This window comes from Cyanistes caeruleus, unplaced genomic scaffold (genome assembly GCF_971803275.1).
Source record: "Cyanistes caeruleus unplaced genomic scaffold, bCyaCae1.hap1.1 HAP1_SCAFFOLD_229, whole genome shotgun sequence".
NCBI classification, from domain to species: Eukaryota; Metazoa; Chordata; class Aves; order Passeriformes; family Paridae; genus Cyanistes; species Cyanistes caeruleus.
In genome coordinates this window covers 12810-27171 of record NW_028256012.1, presented here as the reverse complement: position 1 = coordinate 27171, position 14362 = coordinate 12810, and the positions used below count along the sequence as shown (strand labels likewise).

General features: G+C 48.5%; 1 protein-coding gene across 1 annotated transcript; it reads left to right on the top strand.

The window, feature by feature from the left end:
- The first annotated feature begins 6278 nt into the window (after positions 1 to 6278).
- On the top strand, positions 6279 to 13449 carry LOC147645561 (serine/threonine-protein kinase pim-1-like). The gene is made up of 8 exons (XM_086874461.1): positions 6279 to 6913; positions 7024 to 7074; positions 7279 to 7645; positions 8296 to 8421; positions 8733 to 8880; positions 9070 to 9289; positions 9837 to 9971; positions 10258 to 13449. Exons 1-5 carry the CDS (start codon positions 6443 to 6445, stop codon positions 8837 to 8839), a joined length of 1122 nt encoding a protein of 373 aa, XP_086730587.1. The 5' UTR covers positions 6279 to 6442; the 3' UTR covers positions 8840 to 8880; positions 9070 to 9289; positions 9837 to 9971; positions 10258 to 13449.
- Positions 13450 to 14362: the final 913 nt, after the last annotated feature.

The window sequence follows — 14362 nt, the reverse complement described above, 5'->3', positions numbered from 1 at the left end:
AAACCCCCCCAAATTCCAGAAATATCCCACAAAATCCCCACAAATTTCCACAAAATCTAAAAAATACCTGAAAATTCTTCATGTCTTCTCAAAATCCTTCAAAATTCTACAAAAGTACCACAAAATCTCTCCAATATCCTACCAAATTCAAGAAAAATCCCACCCAATTGCAGAAAAATTCCACACAATTCATTAAATGTTCTCAAAATTCCAGCAAATTCCAGAAACATCCCACAAAATGTCCACAAAATTCCACAAAATCTAAGAAAAATCCCACAAAATTCTTCACGTCTCTTCAAAATTCCACAAAATACCATAAAATTCCACAAGAGTACAAAAGAACTCCACCAAATTCCAGTCACATCCCACAAAACCACAGATTTCCACAAAATTTAAGAAAAAATCCGACAAAAGTCTTCAAGTCTCCTCAAAATCTCTCAAGATTCCAGAAAAAAATCTCACTAAATTCCCTAAATCTTCCCAAAACCCAACTAAATTCCAGAAATATCCCAACAAATCTCAACAAAATTCCAAAGAGGCAAAGAAAAATCCCTCATAATTCTTCAAGTCTCCACAAAATACCACAAAATTTCAGAAAAATACCATACAATTCATTAAATGTTCAGAAAACCCCAGCAAATTCCAGAAAAATCTCAACAAATCTCTACAAAATTCCACAAAATCTAAGAAAAATCCCTCACAATTCTTCAAGTCTCCAGAAATTCCCACAAAATACCAGAAAAAACTCCAACAAAATAGCAGAAAGCTTCTCAAAACCCCACCAAATTCCAGTAACATCCCACAAAACCCCCATAAATTTCCAGAAAACTTAATACCTCAAAATTCTTCAAGTCTCCTCAAAATCCCTCAAAATTCTACGATACTCCCTCAAAATTATTCCAATATCCTGCAAAATTCAAGAAAAATCACACCAAATTGCAAAAAAATCCCAGAGTTCATTACATGTTCTGAAAACCCCAGCAAATTCCAGAAACATCCCACCACATCCCCACAAAATACCACAAAATTTAAGAAAAATCCATCACAATTCTTCAAGTCTCCACAAAACCCCACAAAATTCTACAAAACTCCCACAAAATCTTCCCAATATCCTACAAAATTCAAGAAAAATCCCACAAAATTGCAGAAAAATCCCACACAATTCCCTAAATGTTCTGAAAACCCCACCAAATTCCAGAAACATCCCACCAAATCCACACAAAATAGCACAAAATCTAAGAAAAATCCTTCAGAATTCTTCAAGTGTCTACAAAATCCCACAAAATTCAAGAAAAATCCCACACAATTGCAGAAAGATTCTCAAAACCCCACCAAATTCCAGAAACATCCCACAAAACCCCAACAGATTTCCAGCAAAATCTAAGAAAATACCTCAAAATCCTTCATGTCTCCTCAAAATCCCTAAAAATTCCACAAAACTCCTACAAATCTCTTCAATATCCTATACAATTCAAGAAAAATCCCACAAAATTCCAGAAAAATCCCATACAATTCACTCAATGTTCTCAAAACATTCGCAAATTCCAGAAACATCCACCAAATCGCCACAAATTTCCACAAAATTTCAGAAACATCCCTCACAATTCTTCAAGTCTCCCCAAAACCCCTCAAGACACCAGAAAAATTCTCACAAAATTCCCTAAATCTTTCAAAAAACTAACCAAATTCCAGAAACATCCCACCAAATCTCCACAAAATTCCAAAGAAGCTAAGAAAAATCCCTCATAATTCTTCAAGTCTCCAGAAAATCACACAAAATTTTAGAAAAAACTCCCACAAAACTGCAGAAAGATTCTAAAAACCCCACCAAATTCCAGTAACATCCCACAAAATCCCCACAAATTTTCACAAAACCTAAGAAAATACCTCAAAATTCTTCATGTCTCCTCAAAATCCCACAAAATTCAAGAAAAATCCCATACAATTCCCTCAATATTCTCAAAACACTACCAAATTACAGAAACATCCCACCAAATCTCCACAAAATTTCAGAAAAATCCCTCACAATTCTTCAAGTCTCCACAGAATTCCACAAATTTCAAGAAAAATATCACAAAATTGCAAAAGTTTTCTCAAACCCCACCAAATTCCAGAATTATCCCACAAAATCTCCTACAAATTTCCACAAAATCTAAAAAATACCTGAAAATTCTTCATGTCTCCTCAAAATCCAACAAAATTCCACAAAACTACCACAAAATCTCTCCAATATCCTACAAAATTCAAGAAAAATCCCACCAAATTGCAGAAAAATCCCACACAATTCATTAAATGTTCTGAAAACTCCAGCAAATTCCAGAAACATCCCACAAAATCCCCACAAATTTCCACAAAATCAAAGAAAATACCTCAAAATCCTTCATGACTCCTCTAAATCTCTCAAAATTATTAAAAAATCCCTCAAAATCTTCCCAATATCCTGCAAACTTCAAGAAAAATCCCACAATATTTCAGAAAAATACCAAACAATTCATTAAATGTTCTGAAAATGCGAGCAAAATCCAGAAACATCCCACCAAATCTCCAAAAATTTCCAAAGAAGCTAAGAAAAATCCCTTGTAATTCTTCAAGTCTCCACATGAACCCTCAAAATCCCACCTAACTCCCACAAAATCTCATCAATATCCAACAAAATTCAAGAAAAATCCCACCAAATTGGAGAAAAATCCCATACAATTCCCTAAATGTTCTGAAAACACCCGCAAATTCCAGAAACATCCCACAAAATCTCCACAAAATAACACAAAATCTAATACCTCACAATTCTACATGTCTCCTCAAAATCCAACAAAATTCAAGAAAACTCCCTCAAAATCTCCCCAATATCCAGCAAAATTCAACAAAAATCCCACCACATTGCAGAAAAATCCCACACAGTTCATTAAATGTTATCAAAACCCCAGCAAATTCCAGAAACATCCCACCAAATCTCCACAAAATTCCACAAAATCTAAGAAAAATCCCTCATAATTCTTCAAGTCTCCAGAAAATCCCACAAAATTCCAGAAAAAACTCCAACAAAACAGCAGAAAGCTTCTAAAAACCCCACCAAATTCCAGTAACATCCCACAAAACCCCCACAAATTTCCACAAAACCTAGGAAAATTCCTCAAAGTCCTTCATGTCTCCTTAAAATCCCTCAAAATTCCACAAAACTCCCACAAAATCTCCTGAATATCCTACAAAATTCCAGAAAAATCCCACACAATTCATTAAATGTTCTCAAAACCCCACCAAATTCCAGAAACATCCCACCAAATCTCCACAAATTTCCACAAAATCTAAGAAAAATCCCTCACAATTCTTCAAGTCTTCACAAAATCTCACAAAATTCAAAAGTCCCACAATATTGCAGAAATCTTCTCAAAACCGCACCAAATCCCAGTCACATCCCACCAAATCCCCACACATTTCCAGAAAATCTAAGAAAATACCTCAAAATTCTTCATGTCTCCTCAAAATCCCTCAAAATTCCAAAAAACTCCCACAAAATCTTTTCAATATCCTACAAAATTGCAGAAAAATACCACAAAAATGCAGAGAATTCCCACAAAATTGCTGCAATCTTCTCAAAATCCCACCAAATTCCAGTAACATCCCACCAAATCGCCAAAAATTTCCACAAAATCTAAGTAAAATCCCACAAAATTCTTCAAGTCTCATCAAATTCCCTCAAAATTCTAGAAAAAATCCTACAAAATTTCCTAAATCTTCCCAAAACCCTACCAAATTTCAGAAACATCCCACTAAATCTACAGAAATTTCCAAAACATCTAAGAAAAATCCCTCACAATTCTTCGAGTGTACACAAAATCCCACAAAATTCCAGAAAAATCCCACAAAATTGCAGAAATTTTCTGAAAACCTCTAAAAATTGCAGAAACAACCCACAAAATCCCCACAAATTTTAACAAAATTCAAGAAAATACATCAAAATTCTTCATGTCTTCTCAAAATCCCTCAAAATTCCACATCAACCTTAAAAAATCCTCTCAATATCCTACAAAATTCAAGAGAAAATCCAAAAAATTGCAGAAAAATCCCACACAATTCTTTCAATTTTCTCAAAATTCCAGAAAATTCCAGGGAAATTGTACAAAATCTCCAATGAATTCCACAAATTCTAAGAAAAATCCCTCACCAAGTTCTTCTTGTCTCCTCAAAACCCCTCAAAATTCCAGAAACATTTCATAAAATCTCCTCAATATCCCACAAAAATCAAGAAAGGTCTTACAAAATTCCAGAAAAATTTCCCAAAATTGCCTAAATTTTCCCAAAACCCCAACTAATTCCAGAAACGTCTCACAAAATCTCCACAAATTTCCACAAAATCTAAGAAAAATCTCAGAAAAACGAAGAAAAATCCCACAAAATCTAAGAAAAATCCCAGAAAATTCCCTAAATCTTCTCAAACCCCCACTAAATTCTAGAAACATCCCGCAAAATCTCCTCAGATTTCCACTAAATTCCATAAAATTCAAGAAAAATAACACAAAATTCCAGAAAAATACAAAATTATTTAAATTTTCTCAAAATCCCACAGAATTCCAGAAAAATCCCACAAAATTGCAGAGAAGTCCCACAAAATTATTTAATTTACAATTGTCCTGGCAGTTGTAGATCCCGGCTGCTCTTGCCCCTCTTCTGCTTGCCACTTGAATTTTAGCAGTACAGCTGCAATTGCCTCTTTCAATCAGTGCTACCCACTGTGCTTTTGTCACAAGGAACTCAGGATTTTTGTTTCAGGCATCATGATCACTAGAGATCAAAATGCTCCCAAGTCCCTGAGCACTAAGTCGAGGGGAATTAAAGCCACACAGGTCACATTTGCAGTGCTCAAACAGAGCCCTGTTGCTGCTGCTGCTGCTGAAATAGAATCAACTGACAGAGGCCATCACAGAAATTGCCTCTGCAGTGGCAAATAAAATGAAAAAATCCTCCAGGAGAAAGAAATACCAGAACTTCCCAACTCGCTTCATTGTTTCTTCTGAGCAGCAGAAGAAAAAGGAACAGGGCACCTTTCAGGCAGCTCCACAAGCTCAGGGTTCTCATTTCATTGGGAATCTGAGATGCAATTGGCCTTGTTAAAAGGATAAAAGCAAAGGGAATGAATTGGGAATTATTAGGAAAAAATGACCCTTCTTACACACAAAGTTCACCAAGTCATTCCCTGCATTTCTCCTTTTCACATTCTTTCTCTCATCCACTGACAGGTCCAGCTTATCATGTTCTGCTGCTTATCATCACCTGATTGTGCTCTTGATTCCTCCCAGTGCAAGAGATGTAGAATCATCTCAACTGAACACAGAAACAAACTCCCTCTGTCAGCCCATCTGCATGTTCCAGATCACTTTCCAGATGTCCATGGGGCTGTTGGAATGATGAGCTCTCCACTGCTGGCTGCAGGCTCTGGAGATTCTTTCTCCACATTCAGCCAGGCTTGTATTCCCCAACAATTCCTGGCAGCCCATCATGTTTTCTTTGGGTAGAAGAGGAACAATGAAAACCTCACCAATGGCACAACTCCCCAGTGCACAAGGAAAAGAAAGAACAAGTTGTCAAGTTCTTCAAACATTTGTCCTGCTCTGCTGCAAGAGTTGTGCTGCACTCACAGTGTGGGAAGCCAAGAGAAGCTGCAGCTGGGGGCACAAGGAGCTGCGCCTTGTTCTCCAGGACAGGTTTTTGGAAAGAACAGACGGGGCTGGGGAGAAGATTCTGGGAAAATGGAAACAGCTTTTTTAAGAAATGAAAATAAAATCCAAAGAAATGAACAATATGTTTTTTTTCTATTTTTCTCTATTTTTTTTCTCTATTCACTATTTTTATGTTTCCCTTTTCCATCTTGCACTGTTCTCCATCCCATTCATTCCAAATGGCTCTCACCTCTAAGATCTGAGACTTGGCAAGTTTTAGACACTGTAAAATACCCTGAGCTATAGCCAGTTTGCCTTGCCCTGTTTTCCTTGGAAAGCAATGCTGGAGACACAAGTGCAGTGCTTGGCTCAGGTACAAATTCTGCATTCAGGGAATGTGCTCAGACGGTGTCTGAGCCTCAGCAGGGACAAGGCACAGCAGCAGCCAAGGGCATTGCTGTGCCCCTGTGCAGGAGTCCAGACTCTGGCTCTTGGCTCAGCAGGGCAAAGTTGCCGTGTTTGGCCAGGCTCAGGGGCTGCCCGGGGAGCGCGGGGCTCGGGGCGGGGCCGAGCGGGCAACGGACAAACGGACACGGGGACAAACGGCCCCGGGGCTTCAGTTGCAGCGGCAGCGGCGGCAGCAGCGGCGGCAGAAGCAGAGAAAGAAGCGATTTTATCAATTTTCTGTCTCTCCTCTCCCTCTCCCACTGTCCCGCACCCCATCCCCGTCGCCCTTTTCCTGTGTCCCCTTCTCTTCCAGGTTCCCTCTCCCCGTGCCCACCCGGGCCATGCCCCCGGTCCGCCCCCGGCCCCGGCCCCGGCCCCGGCCCCGGCCCCGGCCCCGGCCCCGGCCCCGGCCCCGTCCCCGGCCCCGACCCCGACCCCGACCCCGACCCCGGCCCCGGGCCCGGCCCCGGCCCCGGCCCCGGCCCCGGCCCCGGCCCCGGCCCCGGCTCCTCCCGGGGCCCGCGGAGGACACAGGCGGTGCGGCCGCTGCCGCCGCCTCCGCTGCGGCTTCCCCGGCCCGAGCTCCGCCGCTGTCGCGTTCCAATGAGGGAACGCCTGCGGGTGCCCGGCCCGGGGAGCTCGGGGAGCGCTCGGGGGCCGTTCCTGGCCCCGGGCCGAGCACTGACGGCCGCGTCTCTTCCCCAGGGAAGGCGCAGCAGGCCCTGCAGCAGCGCTACCGAGTGGGGTCACTGCTGGGGCGCGGCGGCTTTGGCAGAGTTTTTGCGGCCACTCGGCTCTCGGACGGACTCCCGGTGAGCAGAGGGGCCGGCGGCGGGCGGAGGAGGAGGAGGGGGCGGAGGAGGAGGATGGGGCTGGACACGGTGGGCGGTGAGCTGAATCCGCTGTTCCCTTTGGCTTGCAGGTGGCCATCAAAAAGGTGCCACGGAACCGCGTCCGGCACTGGGGCGAGCTGGTGAGTGAGCGGGGCCAGCGGCAGAAGCCGGGCCGTGCCGGGCGGGGATGAGCCGGGGCCCGGCAGGGTGGGAGCCGCCAGGACACCTGGAGGGAGAGCGGGCGTGGGGCCAGCGGAGGGCACAGAGCATCCCGGGCTGGCTGAGGGCTTCCCGAGCCCTGGCACGGCCTCAGCCCCACTGACGGCACCGTGCTCCTCCCGCAGCCCGACGGCACCAGCGCACCCCTGGAGATAGTGCTGCTGGACAAGGTGTCCACAGGCTTCCCCGGTGTGGTGCAGCTGCTGGAATGGTTTGAGCTCCCCAACACCATCGTGATGGTGCTGGAGCGCCTGGAGCGGTGTCAGGACCTGCGGCGTTTCATTCGGGCACGGAGGTTCCTGTCCGAGGAAGAGGCGCGGGAGCTGTTCCAGCAGGTGCTGGCGGCCGTGCGGCACTGCACCAGCTGCGGGGTCCTGCACCGAGATATCAAACCGGAGAACGTCTTGGTAGACCTGGACACCGGCGAGGCAAAACTGATCGACTTCGGCTGTGGCACCTACCTGCAGGACACAGCCTACACTCAATTTGCAGGTGAGCCCACACAGGGGTGGTGATCCTGGTCCTGGCATCTCCTGGTCCTGGCATCTCCTGGCCCAACCTGGGTGTGGCAGCAGGGATTCTCCCTTTGGCTGCCAGTCACAGCATTGAGTCTTCAGCCAAGTTGCTTCTGAGCAGAGCTGGGTGGGGACCCATCTTCCAGCCCTGCTGGCAGCCTTTGCCTGCCACTCTGCCCAGGACTGGGGCTGGGGATGGGGCAGCCAGCCTGACAAAACCCCCCATGGGTGGGTGTAGAAGAGAGGGGGAGGCAGAACCTGTGCATCAGCTGGTTTGGTGTGCAGGTGAGAATGGGCTTGGACTGCTCTGCTCACCTGGTTTGCCTTGGTTCAAGATATTTTTTGGGCAATGCCAGCAGGGAGGATGTGGGTGTGGTTTTTCCCCAGCACTGAGTGGGTATTTCCCTTTGTGTGTCATGGTCGGGCCTTGCCAGGGTTTCTGCTGCCCTCTTCCAGCACCAGTGGCTTCTTTTCCAACCCCAGGTTTGTACCCAAGTCCCAGGTGCTGGGAGAGGGCAGCAGGTCACCCCATGTGCCACTGGGGCAGCCCCCACATGCCCAGGGATGCTGGGGCCAGGCTCTGGGAGCAGCAGCATCCCCCTGATGAGCTCCATCCATATTCCATAGGAACACCGTCATACAGCCCCCCGGAATGGAACGACTTCGGCTGGTACCATGGCGAGGCAGCGAGCGTCTGGTCCCTGGGCATCCTGCTGCACGAGATGGTCTGCGGGGAGCACCCTTTCAGGAGGGGTAGGAACATCAGATGGGGCCAGCTCCCGCTGCCACAACGGCTCTCCCAAGGTGGATCCTCATCTCTGGGCACGGGGGGAACACCAGTGTTGGGAGACAGCAGCGGGCTCGTGAGCATCCCGCTCTGGCAGCTGCTGAGGAGGTGGCACATGTCCTGCTCTCCTGCTCTCCTCCAAAACAAAGAATTGATGGGAAAGTTTAGGCCCAGCTCTGAGCACATCCAGCGTGGCCTGGGCACTGGAATCAATAGCGGGGCAAAGCAGACAGGAGCCTTCTCCAACTGACCAGTGGTTTGTGGTTTCTCTCCCCAGACTGCCAGATTCTGATCAGGTGGTGTTTATCCCTGAACTCCTTGGACAGGCCCTCATTAGAAGACCTGTCCTGTGATCCCTGGATGCAGGATATTCATCAGCCCTAGAAGAAGGGAGAGAGCCACAGGCACAGTGATGCAGGGACCTGGTAAGTTACAGCTCCACACATGCCCTGGCAATCAGCAGCAAAGAAACCCAGACTTTTTTGTCCTGCCTGTGTCACTGCACTGGGGTCATGGAATGGGAACACACAGCCCTTGTGCTGGAGCTGAGCTGCTCTGCCCAGCACTGGTGGGCACCATCTGAGCTGGTTTTGCTTGTCCTGCTTCACTGACAGCCGGGCCCTGGGCAGAACCCTGACAGCCTGGTGTCACCCCAGGGAAGAAGGAGCCCCTGGAGAAGCTGTACCAGGTGGGGCTGCTGCTGCTGCTGCTGGAGACATGGAGGACAGCAGCAAGGATGACAACCTCTTCCTCCACCTGGCCAGCGGGAGCTGGCGATGATGGACTTTGATTCTGGCACCTTCTTCAAAGCCAGGCTCCACAGTGAATTTTCAGGTAAGTCCAGACCCAGGGGGATGCTCCCAGATTTGTGCATTGGCCGGGAACCAAAGGTTTCCCCTTTGCTGGGGCAGATGCAACTGATTCCTCAGAGGCTGCCCAGCTGGTTTTTGGCAGGGCTGGGGGCGTGGGCTGGGGTGGTTACGAAATGGGAGTGGGATCCTGGCCCTGCCAACAGCCCCCAGCACCCACCGTGCCCCGGGCTGGAGCTGGGGCAGCCAGCCCGACACAAACAAACCCCCATGGCAGGAGCACAGGTGGGACTCCAGAACCTGAGCACGGCTGCTTTGCTGTGCAGGCAAGGAAGGGCTTGGGCTGCTCCACTCCCCTGCTTTGCTTTGGGATCACCGTGATTTTGGGGGACAGTGCAGGGGGAAAGGGAGAAAGCATGGGCTTCCCTCACCCATGGGTGGGTTTTTCCCCAGAATGTAGGGGTTGGGCCTTCCTCAAGCTCCTGACAGACATAAGATTTTTTACCATTTTTCTTGTTCCCCCTTTTTGTCTGTAACCTATTTTCATTAATTTGTTGTTTGTTTTTCTAAAGGAAGCGTTCCAGGTGGGGTCCAGTCTGGATCAGGAAGTGCTTGGGACCAGCTGTGGCGTGGATGGGCCGTGCCCTTGGAGAAGACTGAGGACATCGTTTGGGACCAGCTTTTCTTGTGGCAGCGGATGGTGTGAGGTGGGTCCTCATCTCCTTGGCATGGCTGGGACAAGAGCTTTTGGGAGATGGCAGCGGGCACAGGAGCATCCCGCTCTGGGCAGCTGCTGAGGGGCTGGATCTGCCGTGGCTGGCTGCAGGCTGGGCACATGTCCTGCCCTCCTGCTCTGCTCCCCAAGGCAGCAGTGATGGGCAGCTTTGGGCCCAGCTCTGAGCACGGCCAGCATGGCCTGGGCACCGCGGCTGGCTGGGACAAGGGGACAGGAGCCTTCAGCTGACGGGCGGTTTCTGCTTTCTCTCCTTGCAGCCGGGCTCTGCGGATGCTGAGGCTGCTCTGGGCTCTGCCAGGGCTCTGCTGGGCTCAGCACCGGGCCGGGATCAGCCAAAGAAGAAACGCTGTGACCTGCAGCAGAGACTTGAGCATTTTGGCAATGCAGCTCAAGTCTGCAGAGTGTCCACCTCCACAGGAAAACATGACACCCCCCAAAAATTAAACTTGTTCCATAACTTCTGAAATGAAATCCATCTGGGATGACCCCAAATGACATTTTTCATCTTGCTCAAGCTGTAGCTCAGCCCTTCTCTGAACAGTTCTGTCCCCACACCTGCCTTTTACTTCACAACTGCTCCCTCCTTTCCCCCAGTGAGTTCCCAGCCCATCACAGTCTCCATCACATTGCAGCCTTCCTTGATGCCCCTCACCACGAGGAAGGCCAAGCCCCAGTCTCAGGGACTCATCCTGTCAGTGGCTGAAGAGCAGCAATGTCTGTCTGTGCCAGGGGCTCTTGGATGTCTCTGTATCCATGGACAGAAGGGTCTGTCTGTGCCAGGGGCTCTTGGATGTCTCTGTATCCATGGACAGAAGGGTCTGTCTGTGCCAGGGGCTCTTGGATGTCTCTGTATCCATGGACAGAAGGGTCTGTCTGTGCCAGGGGCTCTTGGATGTCTCTGTATCCATGGACAGAAGGTCTGTCCTTGCAAAGGTTTCCATAATATCTTGGTACCCATGAGTATGGAATGAACACAGAGAGTGAAAGTGTCAGTCACGTTGTTTGCACACTCCTTCCTTTCCATACAAGACACATCCATGCACACCCCCACGTACAGATATATTAAAAGGATAGGGATGGATAGAGATTTCCCACAGAGCTCTCACTTTGGCAGAACTCACCTTGTTAGACATGGCCAGGGCATTTTTTTCCCAGCTCTGTGTCAGTAGGTGTCCAAGAGCTGAAGGGAACAGCATTTAGAAGCAGTTTCAGGATTTCTAGGCAGGAAAGGGAGCTGACAACCATCCACATAACTCACCATATTCGTCGGGATGGGCTGCTGGTTCTTTAGGAATATGGCACAATGGAGACACGAGACTTGGGATAATCCCAGCTCTCTGTGGATCTGTGCAAAGGTGGAGCAGCAGAAACACCTTGTGTCTTCTTTGGGGACACAAGGTCCAAGGAGCTGGGGTGGCAGAGCGTGGCCTGGGCTGGTGGCAGGTGAAGTCCCATTTCATGACATCCCGGAGTGGCACAGGACAAAGCTCCAAGCACCCACAGCCCCACTGAGGAAGTCCTTGGAGTGCTGCACATTCCACAGGAAAAGCTGCATTCCCTCAGTCCATTGGCATTTATCACTTCCATTTGCAACACTTTAGGTCCAAGTTTCAAACTGCAAAATTTTTACATTCAAGACACAGTCATGAAGAACATGTATTTCAATTTCCTATTCCTTTAATGCAGTGTAAAATATCTTAATATTGGAAATCATCCATCAAATCTGTAAAGGAAGGCAGCTAATGGATCCTTTCCACCAGCATGTGTACAAACCAAGGAACTAAAATCAAAGCTGAGCTCTCTTTTTCAGAAGATCAGTTACCTCTTTATTACTCCAGTGTTATAGAAGATTTTTCACTACACATTTGAGGGTAATTTTTATCTTTCATATTTTTTAATGTATATTTTTTGTGGGTTTTTTTGTTTGTTTTTGTTGGTTTTTTTTTTACAGAAAGCATGTCCTAGAAAAGGCATGTCCTTTGCTCCTGGTTCCTGTGTGGAGCAGCTCCCTTCCCGCTGGCTGAGCTGCTCAGGCAGAGCCCGGCAGCTCCTGGCCCTGCAGGGCTGAGGCTTTTCCCCGTTGCTGGGCACAGACTGATGGAGCAGCACTGCTGAACACGGGCACACGCAGAGGGAGCACAGCAGCTGCCTTTGCCCACCTGAAGCTCCAAGGCCAAACTCTGAGCAGGCACGGCTGGAAGAGACTCGCAGGCTCCCTGTTGGCTCTGCTGCCCCACTTGTGCCCGGCCCAGCTCTGCGGGAGGCAGAGGGAGAACAAGGGGCAGCTCCCTCCCAGCCCCAGCCCAGGGACCCCTCCAGCCCCGGGCCTTGGGCCACTGTCAGCACCCGCTGCTCCAGCCACCGCTTCTGCTGGCACTGACAGCAACAACCAAACTGGGGCTGGTCCCCAGGGAGCAGCAGCAGTGCCTGCATCTGATCCCTCAGCCTGGGGCAGCCCCCTGGGGGAACAGAGGGCACAGCAAGAGGGACAAAACCTGGCAGGGGCAGAGACTGGGAAGAGCCAGAGCTGGGAGCAGGAATAGCTGCTTCATTGCACTCCTGGAGAAAGCTCTTGGCTGGCTCAAAGCACTGAAAGGTGTGAAAGGCAGAGAGGAGGCCACACCAAACAATGCTCCTGTTTTCACACCCTCCTGTAATAAATGGAAATGATTTGTGCTAACTAAATTATAACTATTTGGAAAGTTATTATTAGAAGCAATCAAGGGAATTGGTGTTACAAGGCAGATGTACCCCCTCTACAGATGTTACACGTTAAATGTTAAGATACAGGATGTAGTTTTGAGATAAGAAATATCCTAAGACAAAATCGACCTTGAGATGGATAAAGTTGGAACGACTTTAGGCATAGGGCCTGAAAATTATAAAATATAAGACTAATTAGTGGAGCACAATGCTTACTTACATAACACAACGCTTGGGACACACACACAGCCTGTGAGGTTATCCAGAGGACAATGAGAATGAGTGTAAGCCTTCATCCAAAATACCACCAAAAGAAGACTGAAGACCCCTGAGCAACAAGTGAAGCATGCACCATGAAGAATTGTGATGTAAAATTATAGAATCAGAAATTGGAGGAGACTCAGGAGTAACATGAATGAATATATATGAGCATAGAGTATATAAGTTTAGTTTGAATTGCTTTCTTTTGTATAGAAGGTGAGGTGAGAAGCCCTCTCCGTACCTCTGTCAGTTTTGCTCATGCTTTAATCATATATATTGGCAAGCTATATTCATATATATTCATACATACGAATATTGAATAGTGAATTTAGTGAATATGAATATATTCACTAAATGGTACTCTTTTACTAAACTGTATTCCTTCTATATCAAATTGCTCTTCAATCCACTAAATTGTATTCTTGCATTCAATTCACTAAATTGTATCATCTTTTTTCTTGTTATTAAACTGCTGTTAACCCAATAGCCCTAGTCATCCAAATTTCAATTTCATTTATGACACTGCCCTTGGGTGAGTTACAGCCACAGCGAGAGGGAGGAGGAGATGATCCCACCCATGGCTGCTGCTGGCTCCAGACATTTGCTGAGATAAAGCTGAGCCAGAGCTTCAGCATTTCTCCCCAAATCACAGAATCACAGAATGCCTTGGCTAGGAAGAGACCTTAAAGTTCATCTCATTCCACACCCTGCCATGGCAGGGACACCTTCCACTATCCCAGGCTGCTCCAAGCCCCATCCAACCTGGCCTTGGACACTTCCAGGGATCCAGGGGCAGCCACAGCTTCTGTGGGCAAGCTCTGATCTCTGCCCAGGTGAGCAGGGACAGGAGCCGAGGGAACGGCTGGAGCTGGGCCAGGGCAGGGCTGGGCTGGAGATGAGCAAAAGCTTCTTCCCCCCCAGGGGGCTGGGGCAGTGCCCAGGCTCCCCAGGGAATGGGCACGGCCCCGAGGCTGCCGCAGCTCCAGGAGCCTTTGGCCAGCGCTGCCAGGGATGCACAGGCTGCGATTGTTGGGGTGTCTGTGCAGGGCCGGGGGCTGCACTCCATGATCCCAATGGGTCCAGATGCCAGCTCAGCCCCTTGTGCAACTCTCACCCTTTGGCTCAGCCTTTGTGTCCCCTGGAGGCGCTGGCAGAGCTGATGGGGTGGGGCAGGAGCGGGGCAGCCCCAGCGTTCCCCTGGCAGTGACAGCACAGCCGGGCCAGCAGCCCCAGCGTTCCCCTGGCAGTGACAGCACAGCCGGGCCAGCAGCCCCAGCGTTCCCCTGGCAGTGCCAGCACAGCCGGGCCAGCAGCCCCAGCGTTCCCTCCCTGGAGATGCTCCAAGGGAAGCGGCCAGAGCCGCGTCCAGTCAGCGGAACTGAGCGGCCACTGAGCACC